We start from the raw sequence: 21,518 nt of genomic DNA on the forward strand, positions 1-21,518 counted from the left end.
CTCCTTTTTTTCTCACGTTTTGTGTGTTTCCCAACAGAAATATTTTAATATTCTAAGACCTCTGCCCACTAATTTCTCCTACCTAAGAATACTATAGCAACAATCTTTACTGTCACTTTAACGTATCTGAAAATAATTTAATTAACCCTAACTTCAAGGTCACCATTATTAGTGTATGTTAATAATATGCTGAACAGAGTGTCCAGTCATTGTGAAAACATGGACTTTGGGACTTCATTTGTGATTCTGAACCATGAACCTCAAACAGTAGAGGTTGCAGCTTCCTTAACCTAGCAACCTTAAACACGTAGGTCATGGCTCAAAGTAATAGCATAAATCTTGCAAAAACTCTTAGAAGGAAGCAATACTACAAGTGGCTAAAACAAAGTTCTGAGATGGCTTTCACATGACAGCCAACAAAATACTTTTTAATCACTTGGTTTCTTCCATTTTCCTTGTAGCACAACATTAAGTTGTAAGAGTATCCTGGATGTAGGGAAAATTTGTGTTTCAAGTGAAAACGATGTAGGGTCTAGAGCTCCTCTTCCAGGATTCTAGCCCTTCACTGACAGTAATGGAAAATATAGGTATAAAATATATTTAAATATATAAAGTCTATAAATATAAAAATCCTTTCTGGTGGAGGTTCAACTGATTCCTTACCCTACTATGGATGAAGAAAATTTTGCCCCCATTCTCACATTCATTTCAATATTCCTCATACCTAAATATAACTCTTCTTTGGATTCCCCTATAATATCTTCTCAGTCCCCTCTCTAACAATGAGTTTTTTTAAAAGTTTCTAATAAAAGCAAGTGTTCATTTTATAGCCATGAAAGTAATGATTCTACTTGTCTTTGAAAATTATCCTTTCACGTGGGGAAAGAGTGCTAAATTTAAAAAGTCACAACAAAGAAGACAGAAGATTGCTTCCTATAGACACTGATAGGTACAGCAAAGACATTCGGGACAGACAGCTCTAGTTCTAATACAGTGGTATCTCGGGGTTCACAAACTTAATTCTTTCCATGATTCTGGTTGCAAACCAAACTGGATGAGAACTGAATCAAATTTCTCCATATGGTAAACACTGAACCTAACCATTGAATTTGATTTGGTTCTCAGTTTGCAATCTGAATTGTGGAAAGAATTAAGTTCATGAACCAAGGTACCACTTATTTATGTGTCGACTATGTGCATGAAAACTCCCAGTGAAACAATAAATTATACCAGAGTGCATTAAAAGTGGAAAAAGTAAATACTGTTTTGTGAAACTTGTTTCAAGAATATGTGTGTAAAGAGTAATCATATAAATATATTTCTTGCTGTAGTTTGCAATAAAAAATTCTTAAAGTCACCGAGTTAAGTATCTACCAATTAAAACAACAAACTTTAAAAAACAAATAAGATCCTTCCCCCACCCTCCAGCTACAAGTTCATTTTGCTGTTCTCCCTGACACAATAAAACTTCCCCCAAAGAGGTGTTTACCTTAATGGTCTCACTTCCTTGCCTTCACTTTGTTCTCAAGCACTTCTAAGTGCTTCTTACATCTCTGTTTCTCTCAAGGAAACCATTCTAAAGGAAACACCATTCTCGTTTGTTGCCTCCTAGCTGTGAAATCTATTCGTCCCTTGTATCGCCTGGTACATAACTTTCCACAGAAATATGTGTAACAATTCATGATTTCTTCTTGCTTAAAATGCCCTGTTTTCCTAGATTTTCTGATACCACATCTCCAAGTTTTCCCCCTATCTTACAGACACACCTTGACAGTTTGCTTAGCAGGCTCATCTTTTGCTGTCTTCTATACTCTAAAGCAACAGACTTCAAGGTCCACTACCTGAGAATTCTTCAAAGGGTAGACAACATGGAACTTACGGTCATAATATTACTAAAACGTTACCTGTCTTTTTTATTCTGGTGTCATACAGGTAAATAGTTCAATAGCAATGTTGAATAAAATTTCTAGTCCCTTAGCAGGCATTAAGGAAGTGACCCAAACTACATCAATAAGTTCTCACAGCTATTAACTCACCATTTAGAACCACAAAAAAGTCCAATCTGCAGTACTGGAAAGCAAATAATTTTGACCCTTGAATATATGTCTTTCTAAAAGCCTCTGTGATAAAATGAGAATTTATAAATAAAGCACTTCTGAGGTATATCAAAATATGATGGGTACACATGTGATCTGTGAGCTTAACTAGCCATTTATTGAATCGGATATCATGCTAAATGGAAAGAACAATAAATTATGGTCATTCAGGCCTCGATATTTTGCATTTTCTGAAAATTGAATTAGAGGACTATGTCAGTTCAAGGGAAAACAAGTGACAGTACTACCTGTCAAATATAAAATTAGAAACTTTAAATGAAAATCAGAATTTTGGGTAACTTGTAAATACCATTGTAAGCTTCACAGCTTCTAAGTATTTAAAACTTTTTTTTAAACTTTTCTGATGAGATTGGTGGTGATATTAAGAAACACTTTTTAAAACATTATATAAGATAAATGAAATGTGCAAACATTTGGAACTCAATGAACTAAGTTATTTAACATAAAAGATGATGTTACAAAGTCATGTAAAGATAAATGATCCATTGATGTTATCATAAGACAAAACAGTGGATTTTAATGTAATGAAATATACAAGATTCATTAATATGATTTCAAATTCCATTACAACTTCTAAAAATAACACTTGTCAAGTTTTAGTGTAGTATCAAAACATATCTACAATTTCCTGAAATATCTATGAAACGTCCCCTTTTCCTAAATATCTGTGTGAAGCTAGATATTTTTCATATACACTACCCAAAACAACACATGGGTGAAGTTTAAATACAGAAGCCAATATGAGAATCAGACTACATTAAAGAGATCTGCAAAAAATGGAACACTTAATAAATTTTTAAAATCAAACTCACAAAGTTTACACACAATAAAATTCATTAATTTTACATGAATAATTTGTTAAGTTTTATTTAAAATGAAGTTATACAACTAGCAACACAATCACAAAAAGGAAGATTTAAATCACCCACTCATTTCATGGGCCAGTTCACGACCCCACTCAGTTCTCCTTTCCATCCTACAGTCCCCAGCAGCACTGAACCACTTTCATTCACAACACTTCTGCCTTTTCTAGAGTTTTATGAAAATGGTTATGACACAGATTGGCATCTTTTTAGTCTGGCTTTTCTTTTAGCACAGTGTTTCTGAGATTCATACATATTGTCTCATAGGCCAGAAGTACACTGTACTTTATTCCATTGCAGAGGACCATTCTGGTGTACCTGGACACAAAACATTGCATTTACAGATGCCTTTTTTGTTTTGTTTTCTCCATTCAAGTAAGTACATTATTTTGTCATTTTGTATTTTCTTAAAGAATAATGTCTAATAAAACAATATCCTTTCATTAGATTATTAGGCACCTGAATACCTGCTTTGGTAAAGAATCTATCCAAATCTTCTGCTCAATTTTTACACTTAGCTAAAAAGCTGAGAAGTGATTGCCCAATTTCTTAAAATATGATATAAACATTACTGTTGAGTTGTAAGAGCTCTTTATACAAATACCAGTAGTTTTTCAAGTACAAGTCTTACAGCTATTTTTTCCCAATCTGTGATTGCTTCATTTTCCTGTGTCTTTTGAAGAGCAAATCTATAATGGTATCTAATTTACACATTTTTATGGCTCATAACATTTCTGAAAGATAATCCTGTTGTCTATGATTTTAAAGTTGTATTTCCTCCAAATCTGTACATTGTTTACTTCTCTTTCTTGCCAGATGGTATTGATTAGGACCTATGGTACAATGTTGAATCAAAGTGATTAAGAATCAACATCTGCACCTTTTTCCCAAACAGAGAAAAACATTCAGTATTTTATCATCAAGTACTGCATCGGTTGTAAGTTTTTCATACATACCCTTTACCAATTTAAATAACTTCTAGTTTACTGTATGCTTTTATCATTAATGGGTGTTCCATTTTATCAAACACCTACTTGTACCTATTTAAAAGATGATAGGGTGTTTCTACCCATAAACTGTATTGTATTTTGTTCTGTTGCACAGCAAAGTACAGAATTACTGAATCACTTCAGGGCTTGCTTTGCCATTTTATTAGGACAGAATATAAAGAGAATAAGACAAGCCGTAGACTAAAGGAAAATATTTGCAAAAGTCATATCTCACAAAAAGACTTCTCCAAAATACACAAAGAACTCTTAAAACAATAAGAAAATGAACAACCCGATTTTAAAATGGACAAAAGATCGAGACACCTCACCAGAAAGGATATGCAGGTAGCAAACAAGTATATTAAGAGAAGTTCAATATCACGTGTCATTAAGGAACTGCAAACTAAAATAATGAGCCAGGTGTGATGGCACACATTTGTAATCCCAGCTACTCAGAAAGGTGAGGTAGGAGGATCACAAGTTCAAGGCCAGGGTGGGCAACTTACCGAGACCCTGTCTGAAAATAAAATGTTTAAAGGGGATGGAAATGCATACAGTGGTAGCATGCAATCCCCAGCACCAGTAAACAAAACAACAATTCAACATCACTACCTATCTACAAAAATGGTGAAAATGAAAAGGACTGATAACATCCAATGTTGGTGAAAAAGCAGAGCAACGTAACTATTATTGTTGGTAGGAGTGAAAAACAGTACCACCCACTCTGGAAGACAATTCAGCAGTTTCTTATAAAACAAAGGATAATATACCATCTAGCAATCATGTTCCCTGGTATCAGAGTAAATGAGTTTAAAATATATATCCACATAGAACCCGGACACAACCATTTATAGCAGCTTCAAACATTAACAGCCAAAACATGGACACAATTAAGATGTCCTTTAGCAGGTGAATGGATTGCTGTGCATACATTTAAACAGTGCAGTATCATTCAGCAGTAAAAAGAAATGAGCTGACAGGGGGTGTGGCTCAGTCGCAGACCACTTGTAAGCACATGTGAGATCCTAGGTTCAACCTCCAGCACTGTTAAAAACATTAGAAGAAGAAAAAAAGAAATGAGCTAACAAACCATGAAAAGAAGCAGAGGAGCCTTAAAGGTATATTATCAAGTTCAGAAACCCATTTGAAAAGGTTTTACACTACATGACTCCAACTATATGACATTCTGGGAAAGTCAGAACTTTGGAAACTAAAAAGACCAGTAGTAAGACAAGGGTCTAACTGAAAAGAAACTTAAAAGACCAGGGGTTAGAGAATAGGAAAGAATGAGAAGCCACAGCAAAGAAGATTCCTAGGGCAGTGAATTACTCTGTGTGATACTGTAAAGGTGGACATATTTCCAGACCCACAGCACATACTACACCAACAGCAAACCCTACTGTAAACCAGATTTCACCATGGTAACTGTGTCAGCACCGGCCTCTTTTGTACAGGATGTTGATAGCAGCATAAGCTATACACGGGGAACAGCAAAGGGAATATAGGAATTCCTTGTACTTTCTGCTCAGTTTTGCTGTGAAATCTTTAATGAAATCTCTTTAAAATAGCTTTAAAAAAACAACAACAAATAAAATAAAATAACTTTTTTTATTAGGAAAGATTACAGTAGCCTTTAGTCTAGAGTAGGTGTCATCAAATAGCCCATTGGTCAAATCCAACCCAGGACCTATTTGTTATGGCTCTCTAGTTAAGAATGGTTTTTACATTTTAAAACAAACAAGATATAGAAGACAATATGTGTAGCCTGCAAAGCCTAAATTATGTATTATCTGACTCTAAAGTAATTTAGCTCTGTTACTTAGGCAAACTCTTTGGAGAGCACTTATATTATGAAGTTTTTGTACTCTGGCTGGTGGTAATTCAAACTATTCCATGTCTTGTGTAACCTCCAGAAACTGTTCTGCTTAATCCTTTCAAGAGCCTTTCTCTGATCTCAAGTAGTTTCCTTTCATTCTAGTGCAGACTGCCAGACAGCCAAAGACTCACAAGGATCCTTCTACAGATCTTTAGGGCCATCTTCACTCCACAGATCCCTCTTTCCTGGTCCTCCCTTGCACAAATTCTTGATTTCTTGGCCTCCAGGAACTTTGATTTCTGCTCAAGGATACTATCAGGTTGTTTGGGTTTCCCCAGCACGGGCCCAAAAACTGTTGCTGGAACTGCAGAGTTTATCATTTTTTTGTTTCTTCTCTCTCAGGGATCATATTCTTGTGCTGTTTTCCAATGTCTAAAAAACCATTACTCTAGACACTTCATATGGTCTTCCATTTATTTAATGGAGGAAAGTAAATAATCTCTGTTATTCCATCTGGGTTAAGAGTAGGCAGAAATCTGAATTTACTTCTATTTTTTGGAGGGAGGGGAAACAATTACTTTTTATGAAAATGTTATTTCTAAATGAGTTAAATATTTTTAAAGTTTCTTGGTTATAATTTTTTCTTTGACTCACAGGTTATTTGGAAGTATGTGATTTAATTTCCAAATATTTGGCAATTTTCCAAGGCTTTGTTGATTTCTAACTCACTATGGTCATATACCATAATGTTTATGCTATAGGAGCACTTGAGGTGAATGTTTTGTAGACCCCGAGTGTTCCCTGAGCCACTCCAGCCTCTCAGTACTTTATCCTGCAAACTTGGGCTCCCTTGGTTTCTCTGGCCTCTCAGCTCATTCTCCCTAAGCCAGAGTCCCCAGGCTCTGCCTAGAACCACCCTGCTAGCATCATGGGCTAGAAATTCTGCAGTAAGACTCATCAAATTTCCCCCATCTCTCAGGGACGCCTGTCTCTTGTTGCCAAACAGCCATGCCTTCAAAATTGCTGTTTCACGTTTGTCCATTTATTTGCTTGTTTCAGGCAAAAGGGTAAATTGGGTTCTAGTTATCACATCTTGGCCAGAAGTTTTAAGTAATCATGTGATACATATCAATAGATATGACCAACATAAACAAAAGCTTTTTGGTGTCTTTGATAATTTTTCAAAGTATAAAGAGGCCAAGAGAAGTGAGGGCAGTTAATCTCAAAGCTGGTAAGCAGGGGGACAGAGCCTTAGATCTTCTCTTCTTCCAGGTAACCTTACCTATATTCACAATTTTAAATACTACTTGTAACGCAAAACATTTTTTATTAGGTAGATTCAAATATTCATGTCTAATTCTCTTTTTCATTTGGATATCCAATAAGAATCCAAAACTAGAAAAAAGAATATAAATAAAAGTCTAAAATGCAAAGAAAATAAACAGAAACCAAAACTACAAAGGCAAAACACATCTGATTCCCTTTACCCTCCACAACCCACCCCTTTCCTCTACCTCAGTAAATACACTACCATTTTCCCCATTTCTTAAAGGAAAACTGTAGGAATCACTCTTGGTTCCTCTTTCAATCGTTCCTTATAGTAAACTCATTAGCAAATACTACGGGTTTGTCTTTGAAAGTCACCTCTGAATATCCCATTCTACTTCCATATTGCTGTACCTCTGGACCAGGTCATATCCCTGCACCTCTGGACCAGGTCATATCCCTGGGTTGCTTTAGCACAAAAGCCTTGCTCCCTCAGGGCTCCCGGACTTATGCACTTGCGCCTTGGTGGCAGCACTGTCTGCTACTCTCCACATTACTTGTTTATCTACTGCCTATTCCCCATAAGAATGGAAGCTCCACGTGGTCAGAAATTGTTTGCTTAATGTTATATTCCCAATGCCTAGAACACTGAAAGATCAGTAATTTGTGATCAATAAACATTTCCTGACTAAAAAGCCTTAAGACTGGCTTTCTTACAATTTCAAACCCTTTGTAATTTATTCTCTACTCAAAAGCTATCATTATCTTTAGCCTCACCAGCTCCTTTATTCTCTAGGGACCCTGGTCTTGATGTTCTGGTCTTGGATACTCTTATTATTTTCTACCTCTCTGAATGGTTTTCTCTTTATTTTATTTAATTTTCATCAAGTTCTTCTCAAATGTTAACTCAAGAAAAGTCTTTGTCTGGCTACCTTATCCAATACTTCCCATAATTTCTATCAAATTATCCTATTTTATTTTCTTCATTGCAGTTGTCACCTACAGTTGTTATCAGGTGCTTCTTTGCTGCTAGAAAGTAAGCTCCACAAGTGAACAGACCCTATGTAGCTTGTTCACTGCTACATACTCAGTACCTGAAATGCTACTGGGCATATAGTAGATGTTCAATGAAGATTTACTGAATTAATGGATGACCTAACAAAGGAATAAACTAAACTCTGTTAAAAGAATTTGGGCTTAGGGTGTAGCTCAGGGTAGAGCACTTGTCTGGCATGTATGAGGTTCTGGGTTCAATCCCCTGCACCACCAAAAAGAGAGGGGGGAAGATTATTAAAATAACTTGTATGGAACTCCTGACATAGAATATATACACATATTCAACAATTGGGCTTTCTATATATTTTTGTAAAAGTAACAAAGCAGAAATGAGTAGAAATAAAGTCTACATGAGTAGAAGAGATGAAAGAGCTGAAGCATGGCTAATAGCTTAGAAGATAGATGCAAGGTTAGTTTTTTTTTTCAAAAGAAAAGTAAATTAGAATAGTGAGAGATGTGGGGAATGTTTGGGGAATGTCTTACTCTATTTTTTTTCACAAGCTTTAGAGATTCTGATAAAAACTGTGTTGCCTCTCTCATTCTGTTCATTCACTTGTTCAAAGTATATTGAGTACTGGGGACTTGGGATGAGGGGCTGGCTGCCGCAGGCCCAGCAGAGTCAGCCCAGGGCCGGGCAGCAGCAACCTCCGCCGCCCGCGACCCGGAGAGGGTCGGCCGCAATGAAGCGCGGGGGCCCCAGGCCCGGCCGTGAGCTGGAGCCCTCCCGCACTCCCCCTCGGCGCGTCCTGTGGCACTGGCGGCATGGAGAAGGCCAAGCGCACGGGGCGCTGATCCCACACCCACGCCCTGCGCCCCCCGCCTCATGCCCACACCCCACCACGACTGCCTCGGCGGCGGCCAACACTCACTGCTGCCCCCACCCCAAAAGCGCCAAAGGTCCCGGAGCAGCCACGCGCGGCCATGAGCCTCGCCACCAGCGGGGGCTCGGAGGAGGAGGAGGAGGAGGAGGAGGAGGAGGAGGAGGACAGAGACGGTGGGGTGCTGTTCCACGTGAACAAGAGCGGCTTCCCCATGGACAGCCACACCTGGGAGCGCATGTGGATGCACGTGGCCAAGGTGCACCCCAAGGCCGGAGAGGTGGTGGGGGCCATCCGGGACGCCGCCTTCTTGGCAAAGCCTTCAGTACCCCAGGTCCCAAACTACAGGCTGTCCATAACGATCCCAGACTGGCTCCAGGGGATCTAGAATTACATGAAGACACACAATATAATCACACGGGGACCCAGTTCTTTGAAATTAGGAAAATGAGACCACCGAGTGAGTTAATGGAAACAGCGAAGGAAATGACCCGAGAGTCCTTGCCTATCAAATGCCTTGAAGCTGTCATCCTGGGCATATACTTAACCAATGGGCAGCCTTCCATTGAGTGATTCCCCAACAGCTTTAAAACCTACTTCTCAGGAAATTACTTTCACCATGTTGTGCTGGGAATATACTGCAATGGCCGCTACGGCTCACTGGGCATGAGCCAAAGGGCTGAGCTGATGGACAAGCCACTGGCCTTTTGGACTCCCAGTGACCTTGTCTTTGACTGTGAAGACTCCTACAAGAAGTACCTGCACACAATCAAGAAGGTCAAGATTGGGCTCTATGTCCCCCATGAGCCTTATAGCTTCCAACCCATTGAATGGAAGCAGCTGGTTCTCAATGTCTCAAAGATGCTGAGGGCCGACATAAGGAGGAGCTGGAGAAATATGCCAGGGATTTGAGGATGAAGATCTTGAAGCCTTCAAGTGCCCCTTCTCCGACCCAGGTGAGAAGCTGGGGGAAATTCCTGTCGGCTCGAAGGAGACCGACAAGTCCCCCGAGAAGGTTCGGCCAGCAAGACGAGTGGCCTGCCCTGCCTGAGAAGAAGGTGAATCTCAGCACCCTGAATGAAGTGGGTTATCAGATCCGAATCTAGTCAAGCCACAGCGGCCAGCAAGAGGGTTTTGTGGTGCTTCACTCTGCACTTTACCCAGCATCTTCAGGAGGAACTGAAACTATTTATTAAGAACCTGTGAAATTTATTTCTAAGGATTCACCTGAAAATAGAACCTGAGTGGGTGGGAACAATTAGCTTTAAAACTCCCAAAGAGGCAACCATGAAAAGGCTAAAGAATAAACCCCACAGACGTTGGACTGTCTCTGTCACTCCATATCTTAAGGATAACAAACATTAACTGTAGTTTTATACTTTTTCATTTACTTTCTTTTACTTGCTTTGAACATTATGCCTCACCAGTAGCAAATGTCATGCAGTCCTCTCTCCCACTTTTGGTATAGTAAGATCACTCAGTCAGTATTAGTCTTTTTCAGCAATAACAGAAGCAAAGATGGGTGGATTTTTTTAAGCAGTTAATATTACCTCAGCATTTTTACATCAGATATGCAAACTCAATGGCGTTTTGGTTTTTTATATTCTATTTGTATTGTTTCCCTACTGTTTCCCATGGGGATTTTCACAAGTTTGGAGTATTTTCCTGGTCCACACACGTGATGAAATTTAAGGTATTATATGCAAGCGTTTTACAAAACCCTGAAATTCTTTTGGCGATACGGGAAACCATTTTTAGGATCTTGGAGTTACTTCTTATTCTTTTTTAAAGCATTCACTGATGGCAATTGCTATTCTTAAAAAACAAGCACATTTGGAGGCTAGTCTGTGTTCTGTCACTAACATTTAAACTTTGCAGAGTCCAGCAAAAAGCACAAGAGGTCACACACTTATTATGCAGGCTCAGCAGTGTTGCAATTACCTCAGACATAAAAACACTCAGAAAGGCAGAGAGGCCAGGAGCAAAGCAGCAGCAGGTCTTGAAAACCAGGTAACCTTTCTGTTCACACTTGATGTGATTTTTAAACTCGAGTCAGGCTCTGATTCTGAAGGACTTGCTGTCATTAAACATGTGTTCTGATGTCTTATATTAAGGCCAGATGTGGTTATTTTCCAGTTCCTTGCTTTTAGGTACCATACTTACGACATTTAGGAAGTATTGGAAAACATATGTTGGAGAAGCAGAATTTTTTTTTTAATGAAGTCTTTTGGTACAGTGCTCCATTTTCCAGTGCGACCTGTCCCTGGAGCCTGCGTGTCTTGGTTATGGTGCAGCTTCTGGCTGCAGACAAGGTGACTCTTAAGGACAAGCAGTCTGTGTCCCACACACCTAGAGTAGACCTTCTGTCTCATTTGTTTCTATCTCAGCAGTCATGCCAACTCAGGAGGCCAACCACAGACTTAAATGAAGTCTGCTAGTGAACGAAAGTGTTATTTCAGTCTCAGTTACTTCTCTGGATTTCTTTGGCTCAAGGTGGCTATAGGAAAGTAATAAGAACCCGCTCTCTGACAATCTGGAGGTGATGAGGAAAGCAAAAAGACTTCATCCTTCAGCTGTGTGCACCAGTGCTCACTTTACTGTACAAATCAGCATTATTAATGAAAGTACTATTTTCCTGACAAAGGAAGCCATACATCTCACCTAGACTAAAATGCAGTTTAACTTAAAAATTCTGAACTTAATCACTAACTTCAAGAAGACTATTAGCCAGGCATGGTGGTGTATGCCTGTAATCCCAGCACTTGGGAAGCTGAGGCAGGAGGATCATCATGAGTTCGAGGCCAGCCTACATTCCATAGTGAGTTCAAGGCCAGCCTGAACTACATAGTGAGACCCTGTCTCAAAAAAGCAAAAAGTAGGGGCCCAGGATTTGGCTCAGTGGCACTGTGCCTGCCTCGAAGGTGCAAGGTTCTGAGTTTGATCCCCGGTACTGGGGGAAAAAACCCCAGTTATTTTAATAATCAGTTAGTTTAAAGTTATTAGGATTGGAGATATAGCTCAGTGGCACAGCTTGTGCTTAGCATGCAGAGGGTCCTAGGTTCCATCCCAAGCACCAACAAAGTCACTTTCATCTATCTCCACACAGTAAACCAGGCACATTTGTGGCCTCACAGTCACATGTATTTAGATTTTCTTTCTTTTTTGGTACTGGGGATTGAGCTCGGGTCCTTGGGCTTGTGAGGCAGGTGGTGGAACCACTGAGCTAAATCCCCAGCCCCACATGTATTTAGATTTTCAAAGTAACAGTGAATCATTTCTTATTCTGAGACAGTAATGACTTACTCATGTATATATTTTTTTAATCCATCTGCAACTTTATTAGATCAGTCAGTACATTATTGAAAACACTGCAACCATTCTAAGAGCGTGGAATAGAATTTGCCAAGCATTACTTAAGGACCATCCCCTTAGACACAGGTCAACTATTTGCATGGCTTCCTGTTTCCTATAAGAAAAAAAGAATAGGAATATAAAACTATTGCTTATATGCTGATATATAAGCCTTAAAATTGCCAACTGGCCTAATGTTTAATTAGTAACCTAATTTCTTCAACATGCCTTGATTTTTAGATTTATGTTCCCAAAGCAAGGGTTAGTCACAGAAACATGAAAATTCATTTAAAATGTTCTTAGTTGTTATTCTGTTTCTACTGCCTATAGAATACTAATTTCTACAAGATATAGGAAAGTTACCAAACTCCTAAATTCTAATACAGTAGTACAATTAAAGTATTATAGGATAAAAGAAAAAAACCCCAACAACTCAAAAATGACCCAGGAGACCAAGATATGTCATGTAAAGGTATAAATTCCCAATGATGAATGTCATCATATTGTATACCTAAAATGTCCCAATAAACTTAATTTTTAAAAAATGACCCAACTAAATAAGAAAACCAATGTATTTTATTTCCCCAAACTGATTTTAAGATTGGCTGCAATTCAAAAGATTTTTAAAAAATATGAATTAATTTGAATCTAGTTTTTTAAAGTAATTATGTAAGAAATTTTATGGTTAAGCCATCATTGGCAATGTATGCAAAGTTTAAATGAATGACAGAAATCTTGATATTGAGACTAATTGTGCTGTTTTGAGTATACCTTATTTCAGAAAGTGATATTTAGTATTTTCTATATACACTGAAATCATGAACATTTCACTTTTTCTAAGTCAATTATTTCATAAGGATTTTATTAATGGCTATTGGTAAATAGAACTTTGGATATCTTAATTCAATATTCTTACTATACCCAAGGCTTTTGTAAGCTATAGTTTTATGTACAACCTTGTACAGTTTTTTGACATACAATTCAGAGTCTTGTTTATTCTCTTGGACTTTGTTCTGGCCAAAACATTTTTTTAAAATCTTTAAGAAAAACTGTGATTGTTTTAGTGGGTATTTTTCTAAGTAAATGAACACTTGTATAATGGTATTTTAGAGAGTGCCAGATAAGTGCATGTTTTGAGTTTCTGTTTTTCTCATCTCTTGTATGTTTGTACATAGCATGGGACTTTAATAAAACCATCTTGGCAACTTAAAAAAAAAGTGTATTGAGTATTAACTACATGCAAGACTGTTTGCAGATACTGTTTTGTCAAGCAGTGAACAAGATGGAAATATTCTCTCCACTGCAGAACTTATGAGGTAAGAAAATGCTGTACAACACTGTCACGAGGTTGAGTTGTATGTTCTCAAAATTCACATGTGAAGTCTTAAGTTCTAGTACCTCAGAATGTGGCCTCATATGGAAATAGGTAATCAAGTTACAGAGGAAATCAAGTTAAAATAAGGTCCTCAGGGTGAGAGCCTTAATCTAGTAATGGACTATATATCTATAAAAAGGAGAAATTTGGACAGAGACATGCCAAGAAGAAATATAATATGCAGAGACAGAAGGAGAAAACAGCTATCCACAGTCAAGGAGAGAGAAATCGAATAGGTCCTTCTCTCAGATCCTCATAAGGAACCAACCCTGCTAACACCTTGATTTTGGATGTTTAGCCTCCAGACTTGTAAGACAATTTCTGTTACTTAAGCTATGCTGTCCATGGTACTCTACTTTGTCACGGCCGCCTCAACACAGATTAAAAACACATAACTAGAAACAATAAAGGCACATATTAAGTAATCATTGTATGAAGTGAACAAGTGCAACACTACTGTGAAAATACAGAATAATATAAGTACAGTTAGGTGTCAAGGACAGACCATTCTGAGAAATGTATCACTATGTGAACATAAGGGTATATGTGAACAAACCTGTATGGTCTAGCCTACCACACACCTAGGCTAGGTATAGCCTTTTGCTCCTAGGCTATAGTATTAAATATTATAGTATTAAATACTGTAAGTAACTACAACACAATGGTAAGTACAATGTCACAAGACAACAGGAATTTTTCAGGTTCACTGTGATCTTAGGAAAACCAATATCATATATGCACTCTGTCACTGTCAGAAATATCATTAAGCAACAAACAGTATCTCATGGAAATTACAATGAGGCCGATTGAGAGTTGGGTGTGCAGAAAGGGCCACAAAGGCAATTAAGAGGGTAATTCCAGACAGAGAAGATGGTAATAAAGGCCTTGAAGCACAAAAACTTGATAAAGAGGGTAAAAGATAACCAGAGTGATTGGAGTAATATGAAGTAGGGGAAGAGAACACCAAGGCTATAGAAGAAATTAGGTCCAGATCTACAGAATAATAGGCTTTATCAACTCTACAGACTAATAGGAAACCACTGAAAAATTTTTGATAATGGCAGTAGGGAAGCAAAATAGGAACATTATGATCAGAAAGTTAACAATTTTAGAAACCAGCTTTGGCTTTTGATTATTCATGGATGAGGAGGGGCAAGGGTAGATGGGAAATGACTAGAAAGTAATTATGATGTGGATAGTGGCAGAGAGACGAGGAAGTACATTGAATCAGGAGCTACTTGGAAGACAGAGACTGATAGAACCTGACAATTTGAACACTGTATTCAAGAAAGAAAGAAAAAAAAGTCAATATATGAAGGACAAAGAATTGCAACAACAAACCAGTTAGGGACAACAATACTGGAAGACAGTAGGCAAAAACAAATACTTTCCAACATAAAATTCTACAATCAGCCAAATTATCAACTAGTAATAAAGGTATTATTTCCTATTATGTATGTTCCTCCATACACCTTCTGTCTTAATATTTCCTTCATTGCTGGGACAAATACCAACACTCACAACTTAAAGAAACAGAAGTTTATTTTGGCTCAAGTTTCAGTCCATAGACGTCTGGCTACAAGGCAAGATGGCATGACAGGGGGACACTGCTCATGGTATGGAAGACAATAAACAGAGCCAAGGAGGGAACTGGAACTATGAAGGGAGATATAACCTCCTGGGTCATACCTTCAGTGACCATCTCTTCAGATCAGGCCCCATATCCTAACACCAAGCCAGCTATAAGCTCCTATAATCCAATCACTGCTTAAAGGTCCCACCTATGATTCCACGAGGCTTGAGGGGGCATCTAGATATAAACCATAACATTCCTCCCCTGGCCCCCAAAAGACGTGTGCATTTCTTTATGCAAAATACACTGGTCCACGTTTAAGAATCACCAAAGTTTTAACAGTTTCAACACTGCTGAAAAGTCCAAGTCTAAAGTTCCCTCCAAGACTCAAAGCAAACTCTTAGCTATAAATCCCTGTAAAAATAAAAAAGACTTAAACACTGCCAACATACAATGATACAGGGAAAATATTCCCCCTCTAAAAGGGAGGAATAAGGGGACAGAAACCAATGTGACCAAAGCAAGATCAAAATCCAGCAGAGTAAACATTAAATCTGAGGGTAAGCTGTGACCAGATACAAGTTCCAAATGGCTTGAGTGGCCTTGCTCCTACAGTATTGCAGCATTGCTGTCATGGCTCCTCTCTTGGGACAGCTCTACTCATTGCCTGCAGCTTTCCTTATACATTCCACATTCCTGGCTTCTCCAACTTCCTAGGGTCTCTGGTGCACTTTTGGCCTCACTTTCACAGCTTTACAAATTGCTTTCTCAGAGGCACACTGCCTGGCCTTCTAGGCCTTCTTCTGAAATTTTGGTGAAAGTTTCTCTGACTCCCAAACCCTTGCACTCTGTATGCCTGTAAAACTAGTGCCATGTGGACAATGCTACGTTCTGCTGCCAGCTTAAGCAATAGCCAGGCTCCCTTGTAACATCACTGCAGAGGTCTCCAAGTACCTGAATGACTGACTGCTGTGAACAAAATCACAAGTGGCTACTCTTGTTCTGAGTAGAGTGCACTGGGGCTTTCAAAGCAATGTTTTTCACTTTTGCAATATTTACCATGCTAAGGGTCTTGCTCAGTCCTCTGATGCCCTCAAGTCATTTTTCCTATTGTCCTGATCCAAAACACTTGGCTGCTCTTCAAAGCTAATTTTATCAGTAACCAAGCTCTCCTTGTTCCTTTCTTTGTGGCAAACTGAAACTTAAAATCATTCAACTGTGTAGTTTGTTCTTGATTCTCAATGTAAAACTGGCTAAAAACCCCCAACAATACCCATCCCACAGCCTGAATGTTAGGATTCCCTGAAATTTCCTCCACCATATTCATTAGTCTACTGCCTTTAATCTCAGTTTCCCACAAAGTCTCAGTACATGAATAAAATGCAAATTTCCAGCCAGATGATAACACACATGGCTTACAGTCCAGCTGCAAATGAGTCCTGTTCCCAAATGAAATTTCCTGAGCCTGGTCTTTACCCTCTGCTTTTTTATTAGCATTTAGGTCTTCTGAGTTCTGATCAGAATCTGCCATCAAATTCAGCTTACAACATTCTAAGGTTGCCTCTCTAGCCACCATCTCCAAACTTTTGCAAACTCCTCCAAGCCAGTTACAAAGGCTTGTGAACCATACAGTCAGGTAGAATTAAAGTAATGACCCCATTTCTCTGGTGCCAAAATCTGTCTAGTCACTTTTTCATTGCTGAGACTTGATACCCAACATCCACAACTTAAAGGAAGGAAGGTTTATTTTGGCTCACTGCTTGTAGATGTTTTAGTACATAGTCAGTTGGCTCCAAGGCAGAATGGCATGGCAGAGGGGCATGGCAGAAAAGAGCTGCTCACAGGATGGGAGACAGGAAGGAGAGAGTATCTAGAGAGGGACTGGGATGGAAGATATAATCTTTTAGGTCATGCCTACAGAGACTTGTCTCTTCTGATCAGACTCCACTTCCTAACACCAAGTCAGTTATAAGATTCCATAATCCAATCACCTTCTAAAGGTCCTACATATGATCCTATGAGGCCTGAGACGGACATCTAGATGTAAACCATAACACCCTTTGACAGGAAGTTTCCTGAAAATGTATTTTGTTGGGAGCAATGCGGAAAAAAAAAAAGGGCCCGGCTAGCTCAGTCGGTAGAGCATGAGACTCTTAATCTCAGGGTCGTGGGTTCGAGCCCCACGTTGGGTGCCAAATGTAGGGAAGAGGGGAAGGGGATGTTACCAGAACCTCTGCAGTGAGTCCTGGTCTCCTGCGAGCCAAGACAGCAAACGGCGAATTACAGGAAAGGTAGAAAAATGACACTGAGAAGAAGCTGAGCTTTGGGTCTGATCAGTGCTGCTCTGGGCAGCAAAGACAAAAGCCCCCAGCTTACCACACCTTTTATTCAGTACCTCGTAACAAATGACTTGCAGAGAATTCAGTACATTGGGAGAAACAAATGTAACAAATGACTTGCAGAGAGTTCAACAGTTCACATTGGGATAAACAAGGTGTAACAAAAGGCTTGCAGAGAGTTCAGTACATCTCGGGTAAACAAGATGTTAACAGTCCAAGAACAACGAGGAACTGAGCAGATGTTTGTTCTCCCAGGATGTTTCTTGTCCTGGAGAATCACAGCATCACTGGATCACTGAAGTCTCAGTTGTGACCGGAGGCCAAACTGGAGTTATTCTGTAGCTGGGCTGTAGGCAAGAGAACTAGGCCTACTCAAATGATTTTTCCCTAGAATTATGTAGCATTGCTCCCAACAGTATTTCACTAAAATAAGGAAAGTGAAGAGGCAGCTCTGAATCACGGAATAAGTGAACTATAATAGAAGGGAGAAGAGGATAATCTGCAGGGGATTGAAAAGAAATTCCAAGACAGCAGCCATGCAAGAGGCCTATTCTTAGGCAAACAGTGTAGACTGGGGTTGCTCCAGAAAATTGTTCCCAAATAATAATGGTAGTATAGTATTGATGTGTTTAACTGTGTTAGAAAGTGATGGAAAGTTCAAAGATATATTAATGGTGGGCAATAGAAAATTAACAAATGAACTGCAGTGCTGCCCACTGGCAACAAAAGGGTTAAAACCTCTAACAGCTGAACTCCTGTTAAAGCCATCTAGTTCTGAAGGTGATCACAAGACAGCAACATACCTTTAGATATAAGGCCCATTCATTTCTCCCAATGAGTCTTGATCCATCTTCTCTAAAAGATATGTGTAGACCTCCTTATCAGCTTCTTACCCACAGCTAAAGGCCTTCTATAAGCCAGAGGAAAGGATCTTGTCGAAATTACAACTATAAACATAACTTTAGCACAATACAGGTACTCAAGGAATATCTGCAAGGTACTAAATGATCCAGAAAAAGACATTCCTTAGATAATCACATTTGATGCCTAAACCATTTTTCTTTATCCTCAAATCCTGATTAAAAACCCCAATCTCTCAATGTGACTCTTTGGTAAATTTCCTGCTGTCTCTCTTGACAGCTACCCTGACTAAATAAACTCATATTTTCTAAGTTATTTGTCTACTGGTAAACTATTTTTACTACACAAGTCACTGAACCTTCATATACTGTCTCACATGACACGAATGACAATTATTAATTATAAGAAAAACAGGATATTTTCCAGAAAGGAATTATATCTATATCTCTAATATCTCATATATAGTCTGGCTTAATAATGTATCTAACTAAATACTAATCTTATAAAATATGACCTAATTATATTCAGAGGATGAAAGGGAGGCAGAGAGGTATGGATGTATGAAAAAGCTAAGTCTTCACATTTTTCATATTAGGAAATCAATATTTACAGGTAAAACTGAAAGTTTCCAAGAAGTATCAGAAACACTAATCTTTTTTGCAAATAGAAGATGATAACCACAAGAAAAGGCAAAAGGCTTCACAGTCGTTACCTTATGGGAACAGAGACAGGTTATTGGTAGAACAGGCAGGAAACTGCCCTTTTATAATAAGCCTCATAGAGATAAGTAGTCTTTTAAAAACTGCATGCAAGTAAAACATTAATAAAAATGTTTACAATAAGATATAGCAATAGTACATGTGTTTGGATCCCTACACTAAATTAAAATATTTTCTGAGACAGGATCTCACTGCATAGTTCATTCTGGCCCCAAACTTGCAGTGATCTTGCTGCCTCAGCCTCCTGAGTGCTGGGATTAACAAGCATGTGCCACCATACCTGGCCATTCTAAATCAAAATGTATGATTAAAATGTAAGGCTAAGCATTTAACCTTTATGAAACACCCAAAGGTTTTTTTTGGGGGGGGTAGTGGGGATTGAACTCGGGTCCTTGCACTTGCACAGCAGGCAGCAAAACCACTGAGCTAAATCCCCGGCCCTGAAACACCCACAGGTTTAAAAAAAAGCGTGCATTGAGGTATACTGTAGAGCTAAATGTGTTAATTTAACATGACCTATTTAGTAAAGCTATACATTTTTTAAGATAGCTAAATTGTGCAATAAATATTTGTACATATTTTGTACTGTACCTAATCCAATTGTAATAGCATAATTGTTAGAAACATCCTTCTAATTAAATTACTTTTTCTCAATACAAAATGTTCTTGTCTCATCACTTCTTCAGGCCTTACTTTTGCCAACTCAATGATTATTTGATATTCTTTTCTATCTCCACTTTAAAGAATCACCCTGACTTCCGACAGTTGATCAAACACATTCTTGTCATACTCAGGAACCCATGCACATAAATGCTCTGACTCCTGCCCTAGCAAGGCACAGGCTGTCACTAAACAACTACTGCACATGCACTGCTGCCTCCCTCCCACCCACAGCATGCTGCATCTGCCCTTTAGAACATAAGAATTAAAAAAGAAAAACTTCTGTGAGCACAACTATAACATATCCTGACTGAGTATACTTACTTAATCAACATTTATTACCTACCTGTTGTTCACCAGGAACTTAAATGTAAATTAAAAACCAACCAAGTAAACAATGAATAACAGCTACCCAACTGATAAACCAGAAAGGTATTAGTTAGCCCTAGAAAAGATCTCTACAAACACCATTTAACAAAAAGGTGGTGATAAAGTTGGAGTTTAGGAACAATAAAACGAGAAGTATTTTTAGTACAAATTTGCAAAAGCTACCACAGTATTGAAATTCCTTACAGAAAAATTGTTTTTGAAGGCCGGAGGATAAGATGGAGTGAGGAATGTCTCATTTTAATCTCGTCTTCTTATGGAGATACTTTCAGAGAACTAATTAACATCTGCAAAGTGCTTGTGATAAGCTCAAAGCATGTTAGTCACAAATCAAAAAGCAGGTGAGGGGAAGGACCCGAGTTCAATCCCCGATACCAAAAAAAAAAAAAAAAAAAAGCAGGTGAATACAGTACAAAAATAAGTTACTGCCTGATTAAATATTCAACTAAACTTTGGTCTCTGAAGTAATATTAACAAAAGTTTATATCAAACACTAATACAAAACATTTTTTAAAAAATTAAAATGCAAAACAGCAACCCAAGTTCTTTGCAAATAAAAAACCATTGTACAACTTACGATATTTACTGTGAATTTCATCTATTTCCTCTTCTGTTTGGTCCTTTGTAAAAACCATAGCCTAAAATAATCAAGAAAAATATTTAAAATTCCACCTAAAATGACAAAAATGGAAGTTAATAGTGAGAACATAGGAATCTCAAATGTGAGTATTTATAATGGAGAATAATCCTTTATCTATTTTCTATAGATCTAGGAATGCTTCCTATGATTATCATAAATAGTATACATTTACCCTTTTTTTCTCATCAGTAAAAAATGCAACATTGATTTCATTATAATATGTAAAGTATTAACAAAACAATCCATTAGATTTCCTATTTTTATATCTCATTTTCTACATTCATTGATGTAACAGGTAATACCTAGAATTTAAAGGCTGAAGACATTAGTTGATCAGTGATAAGGTATATATATCTGCCTTCTCTCTTTTCCACATAAATTCTCCAGGTCATATTAGAGAAGTCATATAGAAAAAAAAAAGCAATAATACAAGTGTTAGTGTGTTAAATTTATAATTCCACCTTTTAAAATCTCAGACTTACAAGACAAGTAATCTAACTACATAATTTATGATAGTCCCACTCCATCTTACCCTTAGCACACAGGCAATGACAAAGTCAAGAGAAATCCTTTTTCTCTATCGCCTGGTTATAAACTTACTTCCCAAAGTAACTGGTTTCCTTACAAACACATTGGAGAACCCAAAATGCTTCCTGCAGTGTCATATGACACAATGACTATTTCATTC

The 21,518-nt window shown here is 38.1% G+C and overlaps 1 protein-coding gene, 1 non-coding gene and 1 pseudogene across 11 annotated transcripts in view; 2 read left to right on the plus strand and 1 right to left on the minus strand.

The window, feature by feature from the left end:
• Positions 1 to 21,518, minus strand: part of Rad18 (RAD18 E3 ubiquitin protein ligase) — a 199,852-nt gene that overhangs the window by 78,203 nt on the left and 100,131 nt on the right. For all 10 annotated transcript variants that reach the window (XR_015453336.1, XM_087216724.1, XM_087216722.1 and 7 more), the window contains one exon: positions 20,768 to 20,828. Coding sequence is in view for 9 of the 10 variants with exons in the window: in XM_087216724.1 (XP_087072850.1) it covers positions 20,768 to 20,828 (61 nt within the window). In the remaining variant the exon portion in view is untranslated. The remainder of the gene's footprint in view (positions 1 to 20,767; positions 20,829 to 21,518) is intronic.
• LOC101717454 (tubulinyl-Tyr carboxypeptidase 2 pseudogene) lies at positions 9,057 to 10,269 on the plus strand (annotated as a pseudogene).
• Trnak-cuu (transfer RNA lysine (anticodon CUU)) lies at positions 17,344 to 17,416 on the plus strand. Its single transcript has one exon. It is a non-coding gene; the product is annotated as a tRNA-Lys (tRNA).

The sequence above is a fragment of the Heterocephalus glaber genome, unplaced genomic scaffold (genome assembly GCF_053883595.1).
Source record: "Heterocephalus glaber isolate CG9 unplaced genomic scaffold, H.glaber_assembly_v1.0 deba00000122, whole genome shotgun sequence".
Taxonomy (NCBI): domain Eukaryota; kingdom Metazoa; phylum Chordata; class Mammalia; order Rodentia; family Bathyergidae; genus Heterocephalus; species Heterocephalus glaber.